At 44.0% G+C, this 26,376-nt stretch overlaps 2 protein-coding genes across 4 annotated transcripts in view; both read left to right on the plus strand.

Annotated features, from left to right (window-relative positions):
* The first annotated feature begins 451 nt into the window (after positions 1 to 451).
* VPS33B (VPS33B late endosome and lysosome associated) lies at positions 452 to 21,288 on the plus strand. Of its 3 annotated transcripts, none has more exons than XM_004370636.3 (23): positions 452 to 882; positions 4,263 to 4,343; positions 4,697 to 4,758; positions 6,342 to 6,391; positions 6,591 to 6,658; positions 10,618 to 10,663; positions 11,495 to 11,589; positions 11,890 to 11,994; positions 12,361 to 12,457; positions 12,681 to 12,758; positions 12,970 to 13,043; positions 13,364 to 13,450; positions 13,621 to 13,711; positions 13,961 to 14,035; positions 14,296 to 14,360; positions 14,495 to 14,549; positions 15,746 to 15,792; positions 16,390 to 16,522; positions 17,146 to 17,219; positions 17,719 to 17,820; positions 18,017 to 18,092; positions 18,200 to 18,316; positions 18,619 to 18,995. In XM_004370636.3, exons 1-23 carry the CDS (start codon positions 787 to 789, stop codon positions 18,696 to 18,698), a joined length of 1,854 nt encoding a protein of 617 aa, XP_004370693.1. In that variant the 5' UTR covers positions 452 to 786; the 3' UTR covers positions 18,699 to 18,995. The 3 variants fall into 3 exon arrangements, with proteins under 3 accessions (XP_004370693.1, XP_023581717.1, XP_023581716.1); XM_023725948.1 differs by having other exon boundaries at positions 765 to 1,310; positions 18,619 to 21,288; XM_023725949.1 differs by lacking the exon at positions 12,681 to 12,758 and having other exon boundaries at positions 18,619 to 21,288.
* A 4,162-nt stretch (positions 21,289 to 25,450) lies between these two features.
* Positions 25,451 to 26,376, plus strand: part of PRC1 (protein regulator of cytokinesis 1) — a 35,362-nt gene continuing 34,436 nt past the window's right edge. Inside the window, exon 1 of the mRNA XM_023725950.1 lies at positions 25,451 to 25,605. Coding sequence (XP_023581718.1) covers positions 25,595 to 25,605 — 11 coding nt within the window. The 5' untranslated portion in view covers positions 25,451 to 25,594. The remainder of the gene's footprint in view (positions 25,606 to 26,376) is intronic.

A 26,376-nucleotide genomic window follows, 5' to 3' on the forward strand; every position in this document is an offset into this window, starting at 1 on the left:
ATCCAGCTCCTATTGGCTCCTAACGCGCTCCCCTGCCCCACCCACCTTCATCTTCACACATCTCACCTTCTGCCGCTCAGTTCCCGCCTCCGAAACCAGGGAACACCTAGCTCGTGGCTAATTTGTGGAGTAGATTTGATTGGCAGACAAGGTCCCCGCCAGACTCCGACTTGGTTTCGTCCATTTTCCGACGTTCTTGAAAATTGAGCAAGTGCTCAACCCTCGCTTGAGTGATCTAGGAGAATCAGATGTATCATTAAACACTAGTTTAAGGCATACTGATTTTATCATAGGAAAACTCCTTTTTGGCCAGAAATGAGACTGGAAATTTGATACGTTGCCGCCCATTTTCAATTGTCCCTTCCAGGACGCCGTCCCCTTCCGGGTCTGTTATGTGCCGGTCCAGCGACCTGAACTTCCGGGAGTTTTCGGAAGCCCTTTCTGTCTCTGACAGCGGGCTGTGTTATTCTCCCCTCGTGCGGTGACGTCTGTGCAGGTGTAGACCAGAATCCTGCTGGCTGGCGGGGTGGGCCAGGAAAGGACAAGTCTGGGCACAGTGGCTACAATTCTGAGACGAGGGTCCCCCGACACTGTGACTCTCTGACCAGGAGGTGGCCATTCATTTCTCGCTCGCGGCTGAAGAACGAAGACCTCTCCGAGGATTCCTTGGGAGCCCGTGCCTAGACCTGAAGGACTGTCTCCCTGCGCTTACCCTGGGCTCCTGCCGGCCTTCTCAGAGCAGAGGGCGTCCGCCGTCTCCACCCCGCAGCCCAGGCGACCGCTGCCATGGCTTTTACCCATCGGCCGGACGCCCCTGAGCTGCCTGACTTCTCCATGCTCAAGAGACTGGCACGAGACCAGCTCATCTATCTGCTGGAGCAGGTCAGTGCCCGCCACGCCTGGGGCCTTTACTGCATCAACAGTTTAGCACTCGCTGGATGCGTATTTCTTCTTTGCCAAGCCCTCTTGATTTTGTTCTTGGCCCTTGTTCTTGTTGCCTTTGGAGCTTTTGCGGCAGGTCCAAAATGGAGCACTCAGCGTGAAAACCAGAGGGCAGTAAGAGCTGCTTGGGACCTGGCCAAAGAATTAATGGAAATCACCTTTTTCATACAGGCCTGAGGAGACACCAGTCAGTCATTCTGCAGAGTGCCTGGCACTGTGCGATTCACGGGGGATGGAAAGATTGTTAGGAGATCTTCTTTGCCATTAGGGATCTTAAAATCCAGTAGGAGCCATATGAAACACAAATTAACCACACACAGGTGTCGTGTGGTGAATGAGTGATGGCCACGATGCCTGAAGAGTTTAGAGTAAGCAATTATTTCTAGGTGGGATTATTAGGTGTTTTAAGGAGCTGGAGTGTGAAGAATAAGCATATTTTCCTTGGAGACGGGGAAGCATGTTCCAGGCAGTTGGATTGGTAGGAGCGGAGTTAAGGAACCAGACAAAAACAGGGCATGTGCAAGGGGAAGAAAGCGATCAGAAGTTACACAATAGGTGTTAGGCAGCCCCTGAAGACTTTTTTCCCATTCGTGGCATGGAGTAATACTTGAAGATGGTTCTAATAGGAATGTGGAGTAAATGGGCAACAAGAAGGCTAGTTAGGAGACCATAGTTTAGACCAAAGTAACAAAGGCCCACATAAAATTGGTGGCAATAGGAATGGAAAAGAAGTGATAGATTTTTAAGACATGGTGAAAGAAGACTTAAAGACTTATTAATTGGTTTACATGTTGAAGGAGAAACAAAGCTGAGTCTGAGATTTTGAACCTGGGGTATTAGGAAAATAATGCTGCTACTATAATTCTGATGGATGAATTCTATAGTTATTTATTTAATGTCCATGTCCATGGAAGCTACATGAGGACAGGGAGCATACCTGTTTTGCTCAACACTATATGCCCAGCAAGTGCCTAGCTTAGAGTCAGGCATATAGCATGTGCTTAATAAATATTTGTTGCATGAACATTGAATGGAAATGAAAAAAAAAAGAATTAGAGAAACAGGTTTGTTGAGGGAAGCTGATTAGTTTGGGTTCAGATAGGCAAAGTTAAGATGTCAGTGGGAAATGTAGTTCATTACATCCAGCAGATAGAAATGTAGAGCTGCAGCTCTATCATGAGGCTGGGATGAAGGTGGAGACTTAGGAGTTCCTTCAAGGAACCTTAGGGAATCAGAGACCATATTTTATTTCTCTTTGAAGTGTCGGATAGTGCCAGCACAGTGATTTGCGTGTAAAAGACACTCAGCAAATGTCTGAGGAATTGAATAGAGGTTCTAGTTAAAGACACTAGCTCAGGTGAGATCAACGTGAAGAGAGTTGATGAGACCAAGGACAGAAACTTGTAAATGGAGTGTAGGTGATGGAGGAAGCCAGCAAGGGTGACTCATTGTGGCCCAAGTGGATCTCAGTGTAGTAATATCCTCCCTAGACAAACTTCTGACTTAATTCTTGTTATGGACGTTGCTGTTCAGTCTTGAGACCTCAGAATCGTGTTTGATTCTATTCCCTCCTTATACTTAACCAAACCAGTCACTGAGTCCTACAGATTCTTCTTCTATGAGACTTTTAATAATTATAAAATAACACTTGCACATTATAGGAAATTTAGAAGATAAGGGAAAGTATAAAGAAAAAAAATCACTTAAACCCTACCATCAGATACAACCACTGTTAATTTCCTTCAGGTATTTAAAAAATATATTCCATATATCTCTTAAATAATCTATTTTCCTCCACACTAAAATCCATTGCCTTCGAGTTGATTCTGACCCATAGCGAATCTATAGGACAGAGTAGAACTGCCCCATAGAGTTTCTAAGGAGCACCTGGTAGATTCGAACTGCTGAACTTTTGGTTAGCAGCCATAGCTCTTCACCACTGTGCCATGAGTTTTCCTCCTTCACACTGCCACCAGCCTAAATCGAGTCCTCCTGCATTGCCACATGCTTGAACTGCTTGGACTGTTGCATTAACCCCATAAGTGGGCCCCTGCCTCCAGTTTCTCATGCTTCGGATCCACTTGACCCACAATTGTCAGACTGGTCTAACTAATATGCATAGCTGATTGGAATGCTTTGGTGCACAGAAGCTTTCCATTTTCCCCTGTTCCATAGAAGATCAAGTCCAAACTCCCTAGTCTGGCATTTGGGGCCCTCCAGGCTCTAGTCTAGTCCACTGTTGCAGCCTTTTTCCCCACCATTCCTCTACATCAAGATTTCTCAGCCTCAGCACTATTGAAATTTTGGGCTGGATACTTCTTCGTTGTGGTAGGCTTTCCTGTGCATTGTAGGATGTTTAGCAGAATCTCTAGCCTCTACCCACTGGATGCCAACGACACCCCCTACCCTAGAATCAAACAATCAAAAATGTCTCCAGACATTGCCAAATGTCTTCTGGAGGGCAAAATTGCCTCTGGCTGAGAACCAAGGCCGTCTGTGTACTTTATGCATCAGCCAAACTGAATTGCTTTTTTTGCCCTTACCATTCTGCCTATACTCTTTCCCTGGCCTTTGTTGTTACCTCTATCTGGATGGCCCTGTTAATATATCCCTGTCCACACCCTATCCCATTTGTCAAGGCCTAGCTGAGAGGAAACTTCTGATGATTTCTCCCTCCCTGCCACTGAATGTAACCTCTCCTTCCTCTGAACAGAAGAGAGTAGTGTCAAGAGTGATGATGCAGGAATCAGATGACAGGGTGAGTGGGTGGGTGATAGAGTGAGGACTGTCCTGGGTTTTCTAAGTTGTTTGCATCGAGCATAGTTATTTTTGTAATTAGAAGAACAGTCCTACATAAGAAGATATTTAGCAGTTCATTGAGGGGGTTGCAGCATGCAAGGTGAGATCTGGTTTTGTTTGGCTTTGTTCAACAAGGGGAGACTAGGGATTGTTGGGAGGCAGAGTGGAGGAGGCAGTGGAGAAGAAGAGCAGTGATGCAGAACAAGGTCACAGGCGAGCAGAAGGGTTGGGTGACAAGCACAGCTGGAAGAGTTAACCTTAGAAGGTGGAATATCTTCCCACTGGTACAGAAAATGAAAAGAAAGCAGAATAGGTGAATATACAGAGAAACGTCAATACAAAGACCATACAGAGAAATGTCAGTGGTGGCTACAGACAGTAAATAAGGTGCTCGGCTAGATGATGTCTAGCGCCCTTCCAACTCGGAAACTGTGATTCTGTTAAATGGATGGATGGATGAATTCTCAGCTGAGAGACCTTGTGTGACATATGAGTGACCCAATATACTGTGTCTCCTTCAGCTTCCTGGAAAAAAGGACTTGTTCATTGAGGCAGATCTGATGAGCCCTTTGGATCGAATTGCCAATGTCTCCATCCTGAAGGTATCTGCCCCTTTTCCTAGATGGACTCATGCACCTCTATCCTCTTTAATTAGCAGTTATTCTTTGATGAACAGCTGAAATTACTGAAGAGTGACAACCCTTATGGTAAATACAGGATAGCTGAATTGGGTGGACAAAGGCAGATTGATGCTGTTGGGGTTATTTCATATTGTTTTATTTTTGGTTTCCTTAGTGCAGTTTGAGAAAGGTTTGGTGGGATGGTTGTTAGGAGGCAGTTTGATTCCGAGATTTAGTGTAAATAGAAGGCCATTATAGAAGTTCCCTAGCTTTGTATCAAGCTTTGGGCTTTTCAAGCGCTTTTATGTCTATTATATTGTTGGATTTTTCTCTAGCAACATGAAGTGGACAAGCTGTACAAGGTGGAGAACAAGCCAGTCCTCAGCTCCAATGAACAGTGAGTGTCTGGGAGAATCTGTCGTGGCCCCAAGCTGGAGGAGGTCCCTGCACATTTACCTTTGATCTGTACTATGGCTAAGATGTGGCCCTGTGGTGTTTCTGATATAGTTTATTTCTCTGAACTTCTACAATTTCATGCCTAGATTATTGTGTTAGCCTCTTAGTTATCTAGTGCTGCTATAACAGAAATACCACAAGTGGGTGGCTTTAACAAACAAATTTATTTTCTCATAGTTCAGGAGGCTAGAAGTCCTAATTCAGGGCACCGGCTCTAGGGGAAGTCTTTCTCTCTCTGTTGGCTCTGGGGGGAGGTCCTTGTCTCTTCTCAGCTTTTATTTCTTTGTTCCTTGGAGATCTCATGTGGCATGGCATCTATATTTCCCCATCTGTGCTTTCTTGCTGCTTGCTTAATCCACTCTTTTATATCTCAAAAGAGTTTGACTTAAGATACACCCTACACTAATATTGGCACATTAACATAACAAAGAAAATCCATTCTTAAATGGGTTTATAACCACAGGTATAGTGGTTAGGATTTACAACACATATTTTTTGGGGAACACAATTCAATCCATAATATCTCTTAATTGGTCTCCCTTCCTGCAGTTTCTTCCACCCTTCTCCTCTTCCCTCTGTAATCCAATCTACTATTTATAACCAGATTAACCTTTCAAAAGTATTTTCATCTTGCTCTTCTCAAGAACCTTGAAGACTTCCCATGACGTACCAAGTAAAGTCCGAATTGCTCATCAGAGAGTTCAAGGCTCTCTCAATGTGACCTCACACCACCTTCCCAGCCTTGTCTCTCACATGCTCCCCTTCAGGCCTCCACTGTGTGCATGTGCCTTTGCCCTTTTGGGTACTCCATTCACTTACCTGAAATTCTCTCCTGTCCTTGCTGCTTCTGTAAAGAATACCTCTTCCTCATAGCCCAGCCTCATCTCCTCTGTGAAGCTCTGTTGCCTTTCCGGTTCAGGGTGATTTTCTCCTCCTTTAGATTTCTTTGGTGTTCAGCATTTGTCCTGCTTACCTGGCACAGAGTCATATACTGCTTATGTTATCTGGTTTTATTTGTTGTTGTTTTTTAATATTTCTCAAACTTAAGTAATATACACCCTCTCTTAGAGGGAAAAATAAAATTCTCCTGGATGCTTGGAGAATACATCTATGGAGAAAACATCCATGGACCCCAGTTTGAAAATACATATTTTATATTACTTTCTTGTATTGTTTTCTTAGCACTTGATTGTTAATATACTCCATACATTAATACATCTTATTTTTCCATTGGATTGTAAGTGATTTGAGAGCAGGAACTTTTGGGTCCACTATAGGGCCAATAAATGCTCCCAGCTTACCACACACAGTGTATCTATTGAATTCAGGAATATCTTCTATGGCCGGTATATGGTAGGCCAAGAGAGCTGGCATAGCTTTGGCTGGGATGAGAACTGTAGGCCCTGTTAAGAAGGGAAAGTGGTGAAAGAATTGGTATTGTTTTAATTTCTTTTAAGCTGCTATCACCAACTTCATGATTTTTCTTCACTGTTTTTTTTTTTTCATTTTGCTTCTCTTCCATAGATTGTGCTTCTTGGTCAGACCCCGCATCAAGAATATGCGATACATTGCCAGTGAGTATGCCATGGTACTACATTGTAGCTAAGACCTGGGAAGGGGTAGGCAAGATCTAAGGACCTTGGCTATAAAGACCGTTTAATAAGAAAAGAATTGTTCGAGTTGGCTATACCATTTGTAGAGGATGTCTGCTCCCTTGCTTTTAGTCTAACAAATGGCCCTTGGCTTTCTGAGTTGCATTCTTTCTCTCTGTAGATCTTGTCAATACTGACAAATTGGCTGGCCGGACTCGAAAATACAAAGTGATCTTCAGCCCTCAGAAGGTGAGTGGCTCCTAGTGAAAGCGGAATAAGGTAGGACAGGATTGAGGACTAGGAAGGGGTACAAGACCAACTGCTCTAACTCCTTCAAAGCAATTTGTGTATGACTGGGAAAAAATACTGTCTTTTTGTTAATGTAGCCCTCATTGTTTAGCAGAGGGTCTTTCATCATACTGACCCCAAATGAAGTACTGTGGAATTGTGAGGGGTAGCTGCAACATAGATTTCTTTAAATGAAAGGATTCCCACTTTTGAAGTAGAACCTGCCATGTATCCCTTCTAACACAAATTCCTGTATAGTAATGGTGTACAATGTTATGGCTTTTCAATGACTTTCTCCCTGTATCAGGAATTCTATAATAATAAGTATAATAAATAATCAGCACACACATTCACACTCACACCCGTACACATACTCATCTAAGGGATGTGGCTGGACTGCCCCTGGGTTACCATACCAGCATATTCTGGAAAAGCCTTTTCTTACACAAGAAGGGAACTTTAGAGACCATTTACACCACCCCAGCTTTAAGCAGATGAGGGCATTGAAGCTCACGGTCACACAGTGATTTAGCAGGGTAGGTGTCTTCCATCTTAACCTCAGTGACTCCAGTCATTATTTGGTGAACCATCATAGTATCTCAGTTTCTTGATTCCAGTGACCTCCCCTCTTGCTTCCGCATGTGCTAGGTACATCATAGGTACATCCTCAGTCTCACTGATTGAAAGGAATGATGTACCAGGCCTTTACATTGCCAGCCATAGACCTGTAAACTACCAACTAGTGCATGCCACTCCTAGAGCAGGTAGAAATTAAAGTTTAAAGGGCAATGATTTATTTCTTTTCAGTTTTTCTAAGAACATTTTTGAGAAACTAGAAACACTAGCTAAGAGTAAAGGCTTTAAAGCCAGACTGTCTGGGTGTGAATCCTTGCTTTAGCTCTCATTACCTGTGTGATCTTGGATAAGTTACTTAAGTGCTCTGGGTCTCAGTTTTTCCATTTATAAACCAGAGTTGATAATACTACTTATCTCTTTTAATTTAAATGAGATAATACTTTCAATCTCTGTTAAAATTTAAAAAAAAAAAAAACCTAGGGGAATCATAGGCTTATCTTGTTTTCTCATCATGGAGAAGGAATAAGAGGAAAGAGCCAATGCTTCCTTTGAAGATCATTTGAAGTTTGATAGAGCAATCTTACAAATATTTATCCTGTTTACGAATACAAAAATATCAAGTATTAATAACATTATTACCTGGGCAAGAAATTATCAAGTAAGATAACTGATTAGAACTACAGGTTACTTTTGAATGTTGTTAAAAGAGCCATGGCAATAATTTCTAAAGTGTTTTGGAAGTCTTACAGAACCTTTTTTTTTGGTACTTTAGATGAAGGTTTACAGAGCAAATTAGTTTCTCATTACACAATTAATACACATATTGTATTGTGACATCGGTTCTCAACCCCAAAACATGTCAACACTCTCCCCTTGTTGACCTTAGGTTCCCCGCTACCAGCTTTCCTGTCCCCTCCTGCCTTCTCGTCCTTGCCCCTGAGCTGATGTGCCCATTTAGTCTTGTTTTGTTTTATGGGCCTGTCTATCTTTGGCTGAAGGGTGAACCTTAGGAGTGACTTCAGTACTGAGTTAAAAGGGTGTCTGGGGGCCATACTCTTGGTGTTTCTCCAGTCTCTGTCAGACCAGTAAGTCTGGTCTCTTTTGTGAGTTAGAATTTTGTTCTATGTTTTTTTCCAGCTCTGTCCGGTCAGAGCAGTTGGTGGTAGTGGCCAGGTACCATCTTGTTGTGCTGGACTCAGTCTGGTGGAGGCTGTGGAAATTGTGGTCCGTCCGTCTTTGGATTAATGTTTCCCTTGTGTCTTTGGTTTTCTTCATTCTCCCTTGCTCCAGATAAGGAGGGACCAGTGGAGTATCTTAGATGGCTACTCACAAGCTTTAATGACCCCAGACGCAAAACACTTTTTTAAAAAATTATACTTCCAAGGACAGATTTATATTAACAAGGGATAGAACAAGTAGGTAATCGTTTTGAAGAATCCTACAAGCCTCCATATTACACAGAAAAACAAAATGGATTTTCTTATAAGTGTTCTCCATTTAACACCCAATCTAGTCAAATTCTTTGACCTAATTTTATGCCACAGGAAGATCCCTCCTTCAGTAGCGTTAGGGAAGAGGAGACATCTCCTTTATCTCTTCCTGAGATCCCCTTTATTAATTATGAGGATTGGAAGTTTTCAGACAGGCTCTGGAATTTCATTAGTTGGCATCAAATGTTAAAAGCATTCTGTTAAGGGTGATGGAAAAATTTGGGAATGGTGATGGTTGAACAACATGATGAACATATTTAATGTCATTGAGCTGTACACGTGAAGATTGTTGAAATGGCAAAAAAAGATGTTAAAAGCAGGCCCATAGATTTCAGTTTTATTGGCAGAAATAAGTGAGGGATAAATAGGGTTCTGCTGTGTAACAGTAAAGTAAGGTGCACATAGCATTAATCTTTCACACCTCATAGAATCATCATGAGGATTAAAACAGGTTATCCTTATAAAATACTAAGAACAAGGTCTAGCACATGTTAAGTGATTAATAAATATTAGCTATTATTTTTGTCATCATCATCATTTGATGTAAGTGCCCTCCACTTTCCTCCTCCGTACCTCCAAGTAGTTCATCCTTTTCTCACTTATCTTAAAGGAGGAGGATATACTGGCCTTCTCCTTTCCACGATCAGCTGTTTCACTCATGCTTAGCCCCATCCAGATCTGCCTTCTCCACTGTCGTGCTTCATCAGGTAGATTCTTTTCTGTCTTCAGCCGTGTCTGGTCCCTTCTAAACAGTTTTTCCCTTTTCATCTCTTCTCCCTATGAAGGGATCTCCTTTCTGTCATAGCTAGACTTCTGTGAAGAATTGTTTGCAGTCATTACTTCTGCTGCCTCACTTTCACCTTTATCTTTTAATCTAATCCCCCTAAGATCTCTATTGTCAAATTCAGTGATGTCTATTTAATGCTTATCCCACTTAACCTCTCTGGCATTTGACACAATTGCCCAGCCCTCCTGGAAACTTTAGCCTCCCCTGACTATAAAACCCATTGCCACTGAGTCAATTCTGACTCATAGCGACCCTATAGGACAGAGTAGAACTGCCCCATAGGATTTCCAAGACTGTAGTCTTTACGGAAACAGACTGCCACATCTTCTTCCTGCAAAGCAGCTGGTGGGTTCAAATCACCGACCTTTTGGTTAGCAGCTGAGTGGTTAACCATTGCACCACCAGGGCTCCTCCCCCTGATGATAGTGGTACTGTTTTCTCCTGCCTCTGCTTTTCTAGGTGTCTTCTCAGTCTTCTGTGGCAGCTTTTGCACTGTATACCCATTTAATTTTGCTGTTCCCTAGGGTCCCATCCTTAGCTCTCTTCTCACTCTGTAGTCTTTTCTCTTGGACAAACCATCCACTTTAACTACAACATACACGCCATTGACTCCCAAGGCTGTTTCTCCAGACATCTTTCCTGGGAACTGCGTTTCTTGAGGTCCCATGGACATGTGCTAAACAGAACCATGTCCCCAACACCGCCCTTTAACTCCTACTTGTTCCTGCTCCACCATTTTCTATAGCACTTTCATGCACTTCCTCCCATCTCTGGCTACAGGATTCACCCTTCAAACACAGCTGGAATACCTTTTTGGTGAAGCTTTTCCAGTCTCTCATGGAGAAAGAAGCAATTGACTAAATAAATAAATAAAATGTGTGAAAAGGTAAATGAAGTGTTGGGCTAGATGATTCTAGTGGTCCTTTCTAGGTCTAAGAGTCTGGGTTCTCATGTCTTTTTCACTGAGTTCAAGAATCATTATGTTCTCATCAGTGACCATAGATGAACTCCAGAGAAATAGAACAGAGAAAGAGGTTGTTACTAATCAACTTCCTTTTCTCTTTTAGTTTTATGCATGTGAGATGGTGCTTGAGGAAGAGGGAATCTATGGAGGTGAGATGAGATGAATGTGAGTGGAAAGGGAGACACAACATACGGGAAGAAGGAAATAATTGTGTCCTCCCATCTTCTTCTTTTGTCTTATTTTTGTTGACCTAGCAGGAGGAAAGAGACCCCTGAGAAGGGGGGTGGGAGTAGGATCTCAAATTAGAATATTAGTGGGATAGCGTAAAAGGGATACCAAGGTTTGTAGTTGGAAATGACCAACTATTCTTACCTTCCAAGACTCCCACAGGGAAGAATTGTACCTTCCCTCTTCCATGTATTCCTCACTCCGTTCTCCCATGCAACACAAACCTGATCACAGTACTCTCTACTGAAAATGCTGCAGTGGCTCAGTATTAAGCCCAGAATCCTCAACATGGCCCCCTACACCTTGTACAGTCTGGCCCCTTCCTATCCTTTTAGACACATCATGTGTTGCCCCCTTTCCTCTGACTCACTAGCCACAGGGACTTTGCACATGCTGTTGTTGCTGCCTGGAATGTTCCCTACCCTACAACTTTTCGCCGACCCAAATCTTACTCAAATTCTAAGCTTCAGTGTCACTTCTTTAAGGAAGTCTTTCCTATACCCCTAGTTGAGGTTAGATCCCTGTAATATTTATGCTCATGGCTTGTTGTTTTACTTCTTTGGAGCACTGTTGTAATAAAATAGTTTGTGTAATAAGGCTGTGTCTTACTCATGTTTGAATGCTCAGTGCTTAGTGCAGTCCCTGTGTGTGGCAGCCACTCATATATTTGTTGCATGACTGTGGTGGACCTTCCCTCTTAATATGGAACCAAGTGCCTTCTGAAGGGAGGCTGATGCTGTCTCTACCCACAGATGTGAGCTGTGATGAATGGGCCTTCTCCTTGCTGCCTCTTGATGTGGATCTGCTGAGCATGGAGCTACCAGAATTTTTCAGGGACTACTTCCTGGTGAATGCAGGGCCCTTGGGTCTTGTCATCAAGGGATGGGGGGAAACGTGGGATCCAGTGGGCTAGAAATATTGATCTAAACTTTGTCAAATGCATATAATTTATCATGAGTGACAGTGATGTGGTGATTGGGTGCTACTGATTGATGATGTCCACGGGACTTCCTCCGGGGCCAATCAAAATGAATTCTCAAGCATTCCCTGACCCTGCCTTCCCACACCAGGGTTTTTAGGGCCGGCTACTATCCAGATGGGCCTGTTGGGTTGATCTGTATCTTTGCGGCCTGTGTGGGCCCTGCAGGAAGGAGATCAGCGTTGGATCAACACTGTGGCACAGGCCTTGCACCTTCTCAGCACTCTCTATGGGTCCTTTCCTAACTGCTATGGAATTGGTAGATGTGCCAAGGTGAGAGCACCGGCAGTACTGCTGTCCCAGTAGCCCCATTTCACCTGTTCTGTGCCCAAGGACTATCCACGGGCATCTGTGGAAAGTCTTGCTTTTATTGTTCTGGAGTAGTTCCTCAGAGAGGGAAGTTTGTGTGGCTAACAGAAAGACAAGAGCCAGGGCCTCCTGGATAGCCTTCCTAAATCTCTTTTTAATCTTTGGGTAAGGGTAATGCTCTTTCTTCATTGGTATGTGAGGGGAGGATTAGGAGCAGGTGTGAGTAGAATAGCGTTAATAGTTAGCTCCCCTCTTGGGGCTGGCTTCTCTAGGTATGGGGCTGCAGTAGGGACCTGGACACAAGATTGAGAATTTATTGGGCCCTGGCAGATGTCACATGAATTGTGGAGAAAACTGGAGGAGGAGGAGGATGGTGAAACCAAGGGCCGAAGGCCAGAAATTGGACATGTCTTTCTCCTGGACAGAGGTAAAATTATGCCCAGCACTACTCTTGTCTTTGGACCATAGAAGACATGGGACTATAGAAACCATGGTGGCAAAGTTAGGACCTAAATGTAAGGCTGTGAATCCCAACGTTGACTAGGAGCATGGGCACTTGGCCCTGTGGAAGGCACTTGAGTTGATACTGAGCAAGCTGGGGAGAAGGCTGGGTCAGGGAGAACCTTCATGGTCAGGGATTTTGGTTTCAGATGTGGACTTTGTGACAGCACTTTGCTCCCAAGTGGTTTACGAGGGCCTGGTGGACGACACCTTCCGCATCAAGTGTGGTAAGCGCTGTTGTCTTCTGTGTCTAGGCAAGATGAAAGTGTCATCAGCTCCTGGTGCTGCTCACAGTGTGGCAGGGATTGTGGGGGCACCCAGACTCTGAGTGAACTGCTGGCTTCCAAATAGTTCTGGGGACCTTTCGTGGCAGTTCAGGAAAGGGTAGAAGATAGGCCTCATTGGAGATGCTCATAGCCATCCCTTCTGCTTTCAAAGGGAGTGTCGACTTTGGCCCAGAAGTTACATCCTCTGACAGGAGTCTGAAGGTGCTACTCAATGCCGAGGACAAGGTGAGGGTCTGGGTGCTAGCAGTGAATTTACCCAGGGGTACTGATTACAGGAGGCTCTGGGCTTCGGCTCTGGGATGGGAAGCTAAGTCTATGAGAAACAGATTTTCTCTGCCAGTTAAGAGCACACCTCAGAGCACATAGGAGGTTCTTCAAGTATACTTACTATTAATTGATACTAGCTGAGCTTTCTTTGTACTTCTGCTAGAACAGCTGTACATTCTTGTAATATCATGTATGTTAATGAGTTAGGGAAGAACACTGATGAGGTAGAAGTTACGGTTCTGGCATAGTAAGTTTTCCTGGTCATGTTCCCCTCACAGGTGTTTAATGAGATTCGTAACGAGCACTTCTCCAACGTCTTTGGCTTCTTGAGCCAAAAGGCCCGGAACTTACAGGCCCAGTATGATGTGAGGCTCCAAGCCCTGGGTCCTCTTTTGTTTCTTCTGTGGCTTCTCAAGGCTGCTGCCCTTTGGCTCCCCTTCTGACTTTTGTCTTAGATGGGTGGGATCTCAGGGAGGGTGGTAGCTCTCGTGCCTGAGGTCAGGGAGGAGATGACCTCATGGGGACTTCCCTGCAGCGCCGGAGAGGCATGGACATCAAGCAGATGAAGAACTTCGTGTCTCAGGAACTCAAGGGACTGAAACAGGAGCACCGCCTGCTGAGTCTCCGTAGGTTTCAGCTTGAGGAGATGGGGAGGGGAAGTGAATCTGTATCCCCCAAGGGGAATGTGACAGAGGAACACTGCCTCCCCAGAGGATACCCCTGCTCATCTTGAAATACAGCAATGGACTTATTTGATCTAAAGTAGGAAGAAGTCTTTTGGATTTTGCCTTAACAGGTTTTTATTTTTCTGGACAAAAAAAGGACATCCTTCTAGAATTAGGAATCTATCAGCTTCCTCTTTGTCCTGTCTGCAGATATTGGGGCCTGCGAGTCCATCATGAAGAAGAAAACCAAGCAGGATTTCCAGGAGCTAATCAAGACCGAGCATGGTAACTGCAGCAGCCTTGCTGTGCGAATTCTCGAGCTTCTACTTCCCTGGCTCCCTGCCCCAGCCCACCCTTGAAAGATGCTCTCTGGCTCTTCCCAGCTGACACTGGCTGTGTGGAATTCTGGTTCCTGCTAGAAGTCCTGGGGTCCCTTAACCCACCCTGAGGATGGAGAAGGAGTTGGGGAGACAGATGCTTGTTAGCATAGATGGCAAGAGCTGAGCTGATTCCCCAGTAACAGGCTCTCTTCTGATTACCCACAGCACTGCTAGAGGGGTTCAACATCCGGGAGAGCACTGGCTACATTGAGGAACACATAGACCGGCAGGTGAGCCTGCAGGAGGGGCGGGGGGAGCCGGGGATGGTGTGTTTAGAGTAGGATCTGCCTCAAGCAGAAGGAAGAGGAGAGAAGAACGTGCGTCAGGAAACTTGGATTCTCATTGACTCTTTCCTTCTGTGCAGGTGTCGCTGATAGAAAGCCTTCGTCTCATGTGCCTTTTGTCCATCACTGAGAACGGTGAGTCCCAGGGACTGAAGATGGGAGGTCAAGAAACTCTGCCTCAGGGACAGAAGAAGTACATTTGAAAGACAGGGACAAATACCTTAGCAAACAGACGTTTTTCTGAAACTTCATGGATTGTTTTCCTTGTAAAATAAAGCAGTTTTTGTTTTCAGGTGAAACATCACCTGGTCACAGAGTAATTCATTGTCCCAGCCCTAAGCCGGACCACGTCTAGGCCGCCCCAGAACAATGCCTGTCATATCTTAGGACTGCAAAGGCATAGAGCTGAGTAGCATTTCTCTCGTCATTCCACCAGGTCTCCCACCTTCAATGAAACTTCATAATAAAGATGTATTTCAGGAAAAAGGGACAGCCAGCTAATTTCATAAGCATTTCTAAAAGCCTAGATCTGCAGCCTTCTATGGCAGCTTGTTTTTGTTGTTAGTCTTCCATTTGGCAGATATTCTTTAAGGTTGCTAGCTTCCCAGAAAAGTATTTTGCCTATTCTAAATCTCCTGTTGGAGTTGGAGGTCCATTTCTTCTTACCTCAATGGATAAAAACATATGAGACTGCACTTTTGAAACCCACTTGAACACTTTTCCTATTCCTAAGTAGCTGTAAAGCAGTTCCAAATAGAATTGCCCCCTCCAAAAAACCAAAACCCGTTGCCATCCAGTTGGTTCTGACTCATAGCCACCCTATAGGACAGAGTAGAACTGCTCCATAGGGTTTCCAAGGCTTTGGTCTTTACGGAAGCAGACTGCCACATCTTTCTACTGATGAGCAGCTGATGGGTTCGAACCACCACCCTTTTAGTTAGCAGCTCAGCACTTAATCACTGCAGCACCAGGGCTCCTTATCTAACTGTATCTGCCACTTAGCTAGGAAGAAGTGCACAAGAAGTCACTTCTCCCTCCTGCCATAACCCCTCCTATAATTAGCATTAATTTCAGTGTCCCTTCCTCAGCACCTTATGATTCAGGGTTCTTCTTGGAATTCTCAGACCCAGGTTTTATCTTACAGTAAGCAAGCTTAAATTTACAAATCAGTTAAGAATAGTATATGATACAAGGTTAACATAATTTTTGAATCCTTCCTCCTAATTAAGGTTCTTTATTTTTTTTGGTGGGTGGAGTTGTTTGATCGTTGGTTGGTTTGGCTATACATTCTAGCCTCTCTCTCATTAACCTGTTGTATTCCTCGCCCTAAGGTTTGATCCCCAAGGATTACCGATCTCTGAAAACCCAGTATCTGCAGGTAAGGAGAATGTATCCTTGAGGGAACTTGGAGGGAAATCATTGGACATTTTTGAAAGAGGCAAAAGGAGAAATGACCCTTTCTTGTTCCCATCACCATCCTGTTCTCATTCAAGCCTCCTCCTTAGAGGGACTAGAGACAGTCACCTTTCAGGACATCAGACTCTTCCCACTGCCCTTGTTTCACTCCATTCCCCTCTCATGGTGGGCAGCCAGTGCTGAGGGAATTCAAACACTTCTGCCCTGTTGAACTCAGTGAGGAGTTCCTAGCCCAAGGTCTCTCCCTTTCATCGTAGCACCTTGGGAGCCACCGATACAGCTTTCCTTCAAGGTTTTTCTCAAGTCGTACCTCATCCGTGACATCTTCTCGGCCATCCTTACATCCATCGCTTTCCATATTCTTTAATAGTTTCAGACTGTTCTTTCTTCTTCTTTGTTTGTTGTTTGGCTATTTCTGGCTGAAAATCTTTCACAAAAAAAGTGTGAGCTCCTTCAGGGCCTAGACCACATAATCCTTCTCTCCCTCACCTCTGTATCACTTTGCAGTGCTAGACCCTTGGTGGAAGCTCAGTAAATAGCTGGATTGTATTTTCTTCAGAGCTATGGTCCTGAGCACCTGCTAACCTTCTCCAATCTGCGGCGAGCTGGGCTTCTCACAGAGCAGGCCCCAGGGGACACCCTCACAGCAGTGGAGAGCAAAGTGAGCAAGCTGGTGACAGACAAGGCTGCAGGTGAGCAGGGAGCACAGGTACCCTCCCCCACTGTTGTTTTGTCTTTTCTCAACAGGCTGAGCACCCTGAAAGGGTGAGAGAATGAGCTGGGGAAGGAGAATGTGATTTCTTACTGTCATTACTACTTCTGTAATATTTCTGCTAGTAAGAGCAATTTCCATTTATTGAACACTTAGCAAGTGCTATGCCATGTGCTAAGTCCTGTAGATAGTTTTTCATCCAATCCTCACAGACTCTATAAGTTAGTTTTATTATCCCTGTTTTACAGATGAGGAAACTGAGGCTTAAATGAGTTGTCGAAGGTCCCTCAGTAAGTCAGATTTGAAACCAGGTCAGTTTGACTCCAAAGCCTATACACTTAACAGATAAACTAGGATCATCCTGTAGATTGCATTTCATAGGTAGCTGGTATCCTGTAGGAGGAAGACTGTGGATAGGGAGAAGGGTGGTGGATGTCTTGATCATTTCCAGGGAACTATAGGTGAAAGGCTTTGAGGTTCTTCAGATATGATAGGACATGCTTCTGAGAAGAGGCAGCCCTTCATTTCCTGAATGGTTCTGCCTATGGGAGTGTCATGAACCTGTAGACGTTAGATAAAACCTAGCACAGATTTCTTCCCCAGGAAGGATTACTGATGCCTTCAGTTCTCTGGCCAAGAGGAGCAATTTTCGTGCCATCAGCAAAAAGCTGAATTTGGTATGTGGAACAGGGATGGATAAGGGAGGCAGTGGGTTCAGTTCTTTGTGGAGTACTTTGAATCCACAAAACCCTTCTTGTCATTTTGTAGTTTTATAAAGATACTGCTATTTGGTAGCATTATGGCATGAGGTTAATTCAATAATGAGACAAGGCCCAAAGATTCATTCATCTAATAAATATTTAATGAGTACCTACCAATGCCAGAGCATACACTAAGTGCTACTTCAGTTAACGTCCCATGTCACTGAAGGGTTAAGAAGGAAGAACCCTTCCTCTAGCTCCTTCATGGGGAGCATGAGGACTCATTCAAGAGAATCAGTGTGTCTGGAACAGAAGCTTTAATCTGTGGTTACAGATTTTTTTTCAGGGCTATTGCTGGTTCCCCCTTTAGTTGGAATAAGAACTCTTCTTTTGGATATGCCACCTTTATATGACCTTTTAAAGGACTAGAGGGCCAAGTTGTCATTTGCCAACTATACTACCCTTTGCTCTCTAGATCCCACGTGTGGATGGCGAGTATGACCTAAAAGTGCCACGGGACATGGCCTATGTCTTCAGTGGTGCTTATGTGCCCCTTAGCTGCCGAATCATTGAGCAGGTGAGAACAAGTGACTCTAGCTCCCATCCATATCTCACTCCCTCTGCCATTAATTTGGTCCCTGTGAAGCTGGCATACCCCAACTTTTTACTACCTTAGTAACTAGCAAGAAACACGACAGTCTGGCTGCTGCACCCTTTCTTTCCTAAGTCTAATACCGTCTGTAGACTTGAAACTAGTGCTTGCACCTTCCCAGGTACTGGAGCGGCGAAGCTGGCAGGGCCTTGATGAAGTGGTACGGCTGCTCAACTGCAGTGAGTTTGCCTTCACAGGTATGTGGCATTGACAAGTAGGGGCAGGTGGTAACGAGCGATGAACTAGATGCATCACCCAGTACTAGCGTGTCAGTGAAGACTTGCATCTGGTCTAATCCTCACAGACATGACCAAGGAAGACAAGGCTTCCAGCGAGTCCCTGCGTCTCATCTTGGTGGTGTTCTTGGGTGGCTGCACATTCTCTGAGCTCTCAGCTCTCCGGTTCCTGGGCAGAGAGAAAGGTAAGAGAACGGAAAGGTGAGAACAGACCTGCATGGGATCTGGGGGAGAAAGGGCCCAGGCAGCCTTTTCTCCTGGCCTCTGGGTACCACTTGTCATAGCCTTGCTATTGGGCTGCTATAGCAGGGAGCCCAGTTCTACCGGCTTGGCAAGTTGTACCCAAGAGCATGGAACTGATGCCTCCATGTGTGTAAATTTGCTCTCTGATCCAGCGGAGGATCGTGGAACTGCAGCGTGTCCATAGTTACTGGTGGGAGCTTAAGATATGCTCTCTGTCATTCATGCTGCTGCTTTCACTCCTTAGGGTACAGGTTCATTTTTCTGACGACAGCAGTGACGAACAGTGCTCGCCTTATGGAGGCCATGAGTGAAGTGAAAGTCTGAAGTTTCCCCAGCCAACGTTGGAGTCTTCCCTGGACACATTCCCCAGTGGGCTGGAGGAGTTCAGCACCCAGCTGCTAACAGTGTCCACCAAGTACCTGCTAGGAGCTGGGAAGCCTGCAACTTATTTGGGATTTGGAGAGCATATCTGAGGCCTTCACTTCCCGCACCCAGGAGATTTCTCCTTTTTGTTTGTGAAGTACAGCTCCTGCTCATAAGATACAAAAGGGAAAAGAAGTATCCTTTGCTAATTCTTTTTTGAATATCATTGTAAATAAAGCCTATCTATACTCTAATGTAGTATGTTTGTAGTTCTGGACACGCACTTTGTTTTCATTAGGGAAGCCACAGTGGGGCTTTACATAGGGGCTTCGTATGCTCTGGGCTTGATCTTCCTTGTAAAAGTCACTAAGCTGCCCCTTTCTGGAGTTTCCTCAGCCATAAAATGAGGGGGATGGACTAGATGACCAGCAGACACCTTTCCAATTCTAAAATTCTGTGATTGATTTCACCTGAGAGAAGATGAGTGTGGTGATGTTTCAATAAGGAGGCCCTTCAGTTTTAAGCGTTGTGTTTATTATTGCAGAATGAAAGATTGTGTCCTTTGTTTGCAGTTGCAGGCATCAGCAAACAGTTGCTCCTATAAAGGTCACCAGTGTCCTCCTAGTGCTGACTTCAGTGGCCTTTGCCTCTCTTTACCTTTTACAAACTAAAAATATAACCACATGGATTGATCTCTTTTCAGTCCTCTTCTAACTTGATGTCACCAACGACCACCGTTTCTTTCTTGAAATTCTCTTCTTTAGCTTCCACGACACTTTTTCATCCTACAGCCTCCCAGGTTGTACTTCTGTGTCCTTTGATTACTCCTCTCTCCATCCCCATTTGTTGAAATCTCCCAAGGTTCTGCCTTTTCCCTCCTTTCTCTCTCACTTGGTATTGTCATCCACTTACAGATCTCTAGCTTTCACCTCACTCCTGAGTTTATCACTAGTATTTCTAACTAGTCATTCCACAGCCACTTGAAACTCAACATGTCTAAAATAAACTGAACCTCCTATCCCTACTGCCAATCCCTAAGTCTGCTCCTCTTCCTGTGTTCCCTATCTTAATTGACATTATCATCATCTACCCAAGTTCTGTTCATGCAATAAATCGTATCCTTGACCTCAGATTTGTTTTCTTTTTATCCTCCACATTCAACGGGTTACCCTGTCCTATTTGTTCTTATTTCCAGATGCTTCTAGTTCATCCTTTCCTCACCACCCCACAGCAGAAGTCCTTGTTTTCTCTTGCCTGGTTTTTTACAAGACTGTCCCTTCCAGTTAGTTACTCTGCCTCCCATCTGCTCCCCATTCCACAGTACGGCCACTCCCTAAAAGAAAGAAATCAAAGTCTGTGCTGTTGGAGCATCAAAAGTATTCTTTCCATAGAAGAATCATAATGCTATTATCAGTGCACATTCCAAGGAAAAGGCATACCTCAAGTATCTAGCTATAATTTTGCAGTGCAGTGTCAAGCTTGGTAAAGTAGAGGGTCAGCAAAAAGAGAAAGACCCTCAACGAGACAGCCTGACACAGTGGCTTTAACAATGGGTTCAAACACAGCAACAATTATGAGGATGGTGCAGGACCAAGCAGTGTTTCGTTCTGTTGTACATGGGGTTGCTGTGGGTTGGAATAGACACAATAGCACCTAACAACAGCAAATATCAAGCTAGTGTGGAAGATCAGACTCTGTAGACAGGGCTGTTAGTTTGCAGAAAGAATATGCAACAGTCAGAAAAGGTCCTATGGCCAAGTGAATAAACAGTGGCAGTGTACTGCACTTACATTCTAGAACAATGCTGTCTGATAGAAATATAATGAGAGCTGCATATGTAATTTTAAATATTCAGGTAGCCATGTTAAAAAAAAGGTGAATTTTAGTAATATATTCTACTTAACTCATATCTGAAATATGTCCACATATAATCAATATACAAATTATGAAGGAGCTATTTTACATTCTCATCTTCATACTAAGTCTTTAGTAGAAGTCTGGTGTGTATTTCACATTTACAGCACATCCCAATTCAGACTAGCCACATTTCAAGTACTCAGTAGCCAGATGCGATCACCATGTTGGACAGCACAGGTCTAGAATAACAGAAAATGAGAAAGAATCAGAGGTTATCCTCTCTCCACAAAGATGGAGTAGATCACACGCACAAAGTTCTCAGGAGTAACAGCCGTCTAATTGAGTATTCTAAGTTCTACATCAGTTTTGTGTGTGCTCAGCATTATAACACTGCAAGGAGTATGGCCATATGGATACATTTGATCTGGCTTCTCATCTCACAACTAAAAATTAACCCTTGGAGTAGGCAACAAAAGCTGTGGTTTTCGGCTTCACTGATAAAAAGCTGAACAAATACAACATCTGTTACTATTTAGGAATAAACTTAATAAACAGCAAAGTATAGCAGTTACAAGTAATTAGTTTTGTCTAAGAGCAAAACTATTTTTATGCATGTATACTGGATAAACATACCAAAAAAGTCCTTAACAAAATACTGCCAGGTCAACTTCAACATTTTCATAACTGGCCCCTGCTGATAACTGAGATATGCAAGCATCATTACAATTTCATCATGCTTGGTTACTGGGACTTGTTTTTTCCCATCAGTTTTGTGCCTGCAGCTGCTACACAACCAGGTTTGGCTATTTTGCAATGCCCTGTATAAGGAAGTAGCAGTTCTGACATAATGGAAAAAATCAAACCAGTTGAAACTTGTCTTAAACATTTTAAAGTCACTTCTGTTAAAATCTTAGAGGAAAAAAATGACTGTGAGACTAACTATTAAAGATTGACAACGTGTGAATTAATTCCCAAACTAACAAATCACTTGAAAGTTACCTTACCAAACAAACAATAAAACTGTAAGGCATAGCAACTATTTTCCGGTACATTAAACTTTTATGATTAAACTATATTTGAAAAGTTATTTTAATAGATTGATATATGTAAGTGGTATATAAAATTGCAATGAAAAGTATGAGATTTTTCTTTTATATGTGATGCAGACATAGAGCTTTTTATCATCAGTAGTTCCATAAATGTCCATTTTACTCAGAGTAAAATATGAAATTTAAAAATCTGACTTGTAAACAGAAATAGGCCTGAAAATGAAGTATGTTTCTGCCCACAATGCAACTTTGTCTTAGTTATCGAGTGCTGCTATAACAGAAATACAAGCGGGTGGCCTTAACAAAGAGAAATTTATTCTCTCACAGTCTAGGAGGCTAGAAGTCCAAATTCGAGGTGCCAGCTCCAGAAGGCTTTCTTCGTTGGCTCTAGGGAAGGTCCTTGTCATCAATCTTCCCTTGGGTCTAGGAGTTTCTCAGTGCAGGGACCCCAGGTCCAAAGGATGCACTTTTCTCCTGGCTCTTCTTGCTTGGTGGTATGAGGTCCCTCTCCTCTGTGCCTGATTATCTCTTTTATATCTCAAAAGAGACTGACTCAACATACAACCTAATCCTGTAAATTGAGTCCTGCCTCATTAGCATAACTGCCTCTAATCCTGCCTCATTAACATCATAGAGGTTAGGATTTACAACACATAGGATAATCACATCTGACCACACAATGGTGGACGACCACACAATACTGGGTATCATGTCCTAGCCAAGTTCATACACATTTTTGGATTTTGCGGGGGGGGGGACATGATTCAATCCGTAACAGTCTTTCTTAAAATCAGAGTAAACAAATAAAACCCGTTCTCTGAAAATCTATCTTAGACATCTTTAACTGGCTGCCATCAAGTCAATTCTGACTCATAGCTACTGTATAGGATACAGTAGAATTGTTCCATAGTGTTTCCAAGGCTGTAATCTTTAAGGGAGCAGGTTGCCAGGTCTTTTCTCCTGTGGAGCACCTGGTGGGTTTAAACCGCCTGACCTTTCGGTTAGCAGCCAAGCACTTAACCACTGTGACACCTGGGTTCCTTGAGATATCCTTACCCTATATGAAAAGTTGTGTAGTATAACTGAGCGGAAAAGCAGTCCTTCCAATTAATTCATAAAATAATTATCAGTTCACAATACGTCTGTTGGTAAAACCAGCAAGTTGGAGCTAGGAGCGCCACACTATTGTGGCACATGACACTAGGGTATTGTAGCTTGTCCTTGATACCTAATCAGTAAAATGGGCCAAAGTTTATGTTTGCTTAAAAAATGGGAGTGATGTAATAAAGTTAAATAACTTTAAAATAATGTAAAGTGACACAACTTCTCAGCAGAATTCCAAACTAATTGATTCAAAAGGTTTTTTTTTTTTTTTTAAGTTAAAATATTGCAATGTTGATGGGAAGAAAAAAAAGAAACTGGATAGGAATCACACAAAATATTCATATTGAGCAGGCACCACAAAAAGCATTCAGTGGATAAATGTGAAGTCAGCCAAGTTTTAAGATACCAAAACCTTTATTTCTTCAAATCCCTATGCACATTAGTTCATTTATAAAAAGGGAGCATCTAGAAGCTCATCCTCCAGGAGGGACCAGGCCCTGGAGAAGGACATCATGCTTGGTAAAGGAGAGCGTCAGCGAAAAAGAGGAAGACCCTCAATGAGATGGACTGACACAGTGACTGCAACAATGGGCTCAACTATATCAACAATTGTGAGGACGGCGCAGGACCGGGCAGTGTTTCCTTCTGTTGTACACAGGGTCACTATGAGTCAGAATGGACTCCACGGGACCTAACAACAACAACAGAGGCTTGTTTTACCAGTTCTCTTTATCGTCCAATCTCTTGTTTGCAAGGATGGCCATCGAATGACAAGATAGGTCTGTTTTATGATGTTTATGTGTTAGTTATCCCCACTAGTACGTGAGCTTCTTCAGAGGAGGGATAATGGCACCATCCCTCAGCACAATTCTCTATAATAAATGTTTGTTAAGTAAATGGATAAATTTAAAATGAAAGGACAGGTAGCTGAGCTCCCATGACAGGAAAGCTGTGATTACTGGGGAATTTTATTATGAAGCATGTAAAAGTGTCTTCTGCAGACATGACACAGTGTTTTACATGCTGAGTATATGCTCTGAATGGGTATCTTCCAAAGGTTCTACGACTTTTATTTTAAGCTTCAATACTAGCATAAAGGACATGATAGCAAAATTGTTTTATATCTAGATACTTAAAATGCTAGCCCTGAGTACATGTCTGAAGATCACAAATTCTTAAAGCTTTCTGATGAACTCTCCTTTGAAGTTCATCAACAAAGACTGCAAGTAAATTTAAAAAGAGGTGCCTGTTCATTTTATTGTGGTGTGAATGTCATAATGCCAACAAGTTAAAAGACACTGAAAACACCAATGAAGTTTTTCTGAGTGACAAAAACATCGTCCTGAAGGTGAAGCAAGCGAGTATTCTTTACTTACACAGAAAAGGCAAATGAGAATTCACAGACGTTAGTTGGCCAATAAGCATATGAAAAATGTGCAATTTCAGTTGCAATCAAACAAGTGCTGATTTACAAAGGAAATGCCACTTTCTCCTACAAAACTAGCTAAGAGGTATAGCAGTATTCAGCACTGCTGAGGGTAAGATGAGGAGGATACTCTTCCCGTGAGGGTCGGTGGGGAGAGCAAATTAATAAATACAATCTCTCTGGAAAAGAACGTTAAAACCACAAATCCTATGAATTAGTAATTACACTTCTAGGAAACCGATCGTAAAAAAAAAATACAAGATGCAAATACTTATGTATGAAGGTACTCATCTCAGCGTTATCATAAAAATTGCAATCTAAATATTCATATTTATAGCAAAATAGTTGAGTTATGGAATATCTACACACAAGATATTATGCAACCATAAATCACTGAAATATATGATATGTAAGCATATAGGGATGTAGCATATGTTCAGTGAGAAAAAAGAAAATACAAAATCACTTTGATGCCTATTTTGGGTTATAAAAATTTCACATAATTATATAAACCTGTATATGGTCGCTATGAGTCGGAATCGACTCGATGGCAGTAGGTTTGGGGTTTTTGTTTTTTTATTTGAAAGAAAAAACCACGCTCAGGTTACCTCTTTCATTTATTTACCTATCTTGTGACTTGGGCAATCACTCAAACCTTTTTTGATACTGTTTCCTTGTCTGTAAAATGGCGATAATACTTACCTAACAGGATTGTTGTGGAGATTAAATGGGATAATTTGTTTAGAAAAGCATCACACCCGTAAGCAAGGCTCAGTTTCTTTCCCTTCTCCTTTATAGTTTCCTATATCTGGAAAAGATTCCCACCACAGATAAGTTCGCTACCTGGATGAGCGAGAGAAACAGTTAAAGCCCCAGGCCTTTTTGTATTAATCCTCGCTCCCGCCACTCCTAGCCTTAAGCTCTCCGCACCCTGCCGGAGGCCCCCAGGAAGCGGCGCGCACTTCAAATCAAAACTGTGCGTGGCGGGGTGGAGCTCCGATGAGGTCGTTGGCTCCAGAGGGACGTCCCATTCCACGGCGTGGTGAACGGAAGAGGACTGGGACTGGCTTGATCGAGCGCACGCGCAGACAGCGCCGTCCCTCCCCCGTGGGTCTACAACGCTTCCCACATTCAATCGAGATCCGCGGCCGGGATCCGGACGTGCAGGGATCTCACTGCGCACTCGAGTCCCGCCTCCGGAGGGGCGGGGTGAAGGCGGGGTTTCGCGAGGAGCGACGGGTCCCGGCGCCAATCACGGGGCTGTACCGCCTCCGGGCTTGGTTTGAAATTCCGCCGGGCCCAACGGCTCGCGGACCTGCGACGGGGAGCGAGGTGGACGGTGTTTGCGGGTGGTTGCTGCTCTTGGGTCCTCGTGGAGTAGGTCGGGGGACCACGACGCCTGGCTGCTTGGAGAGACCGCCATGAGGAGAAGGTGCCGGTTGCGGAGGAGTTGGGGAGGCGCGGGAGGGATGGACGCCTGACCGGTGTGCGGGGCCAGTGCGGGGTCCTAGAGGCCCCTTTTGGCCCGGGTCTAGGGTGTCCTGTCAACCCGCGCCCGTGTGAGGTCAGCCTCCGCCTGGGGTTTCAGCGCTGCTGAGCAGGGCTGGGAAGCTGTGAGCCGGTAGACGGGCTGCGGGCCCCGGCGGGACGGGAGTGAGGCCTGGCGCAGGTATTCTCCGACTGGCGTGGGTTCCCGCCAGCCCCGACGCCCGGGCGGAGTCTAGCGCAGGCGTCCGGGAGAAGACTTAGTGGGCTCGGCCTGTCAGACCTGGAGTGCCCTGACCCAGCAGTCCGGGCTGGCGCGGGGGAGCCCCACCCTCCCAGCTGGCAGCGTCTCAGGTGCAGCTTCTTGCCATGTACCACTTGTCCTGAGTCTTTTATGGTTGTGGCTTCTTATTCCTATTTCAGTAAAGCCTGGAGTTGTTTATTTTTAGTTGTTTTTCTGTATCTGAGTTGCAGTGTTAACGTTTTACCTGAACTGGAAAGGTGGTTTGGTTTCTTTGCAGTTTAAGAAACTCCCATTATGGAATTCCTTTCTGGTCCTTTGAAGTTCCCAAGCAGTGCTGGCGAAGGAGTGACCGACTTGAAATCGTCAGTGGCACTTACCGGCCTGTGACTAAGCCTGTGACTTTGGGAAAGATGTTGAATATCTCTAAAATAAGAGTAATATCAGCACGTAGGACTTTTGTGTTAAGAGCTATAC

Source organism: Trichechus manatus, unplaced genomic scaffold, assembly GCF_000243295.1.
Source record: "Trichechus manatus latirostris isolate Lorelei unplaced genomic scaffold, TriManLat1.0 scaffold00009, whole genome shotgun sequence".
Classification (NCBI taxonomy): domain Eukaryota; kingdom Metazoa; phylum Chordata; class Mammalia; order Sirenia; family Trichechidae; genus Trichechus; species Trichechus manatus.

Excerpts from the sequence above, each read along its gene's own strand:
- VPS33B (XM_004370636.3), top strand. The coding sequence starts at position 787 with ATGGCTTTTACCCATCGGCCGGACGCCCCTGAGCTGCCTGACTTCTCC. Across the intron at positions 4,344-4,696 it reads CCAATGTCTCCATCCTGAAG|CAACATGAAGTGGACAAGCT; the intron begins GTATCTGCCCCT and ends ATTTTTCTCTAG. Across the intron at positions 13,712-13,960 it reads GCACCGCCTGCTGAGTCTCC|ATATTGGGGCCTGCGAGTCC; the intron begins GTAGGTTTCAGC and ends TCCTGTCTGCAG.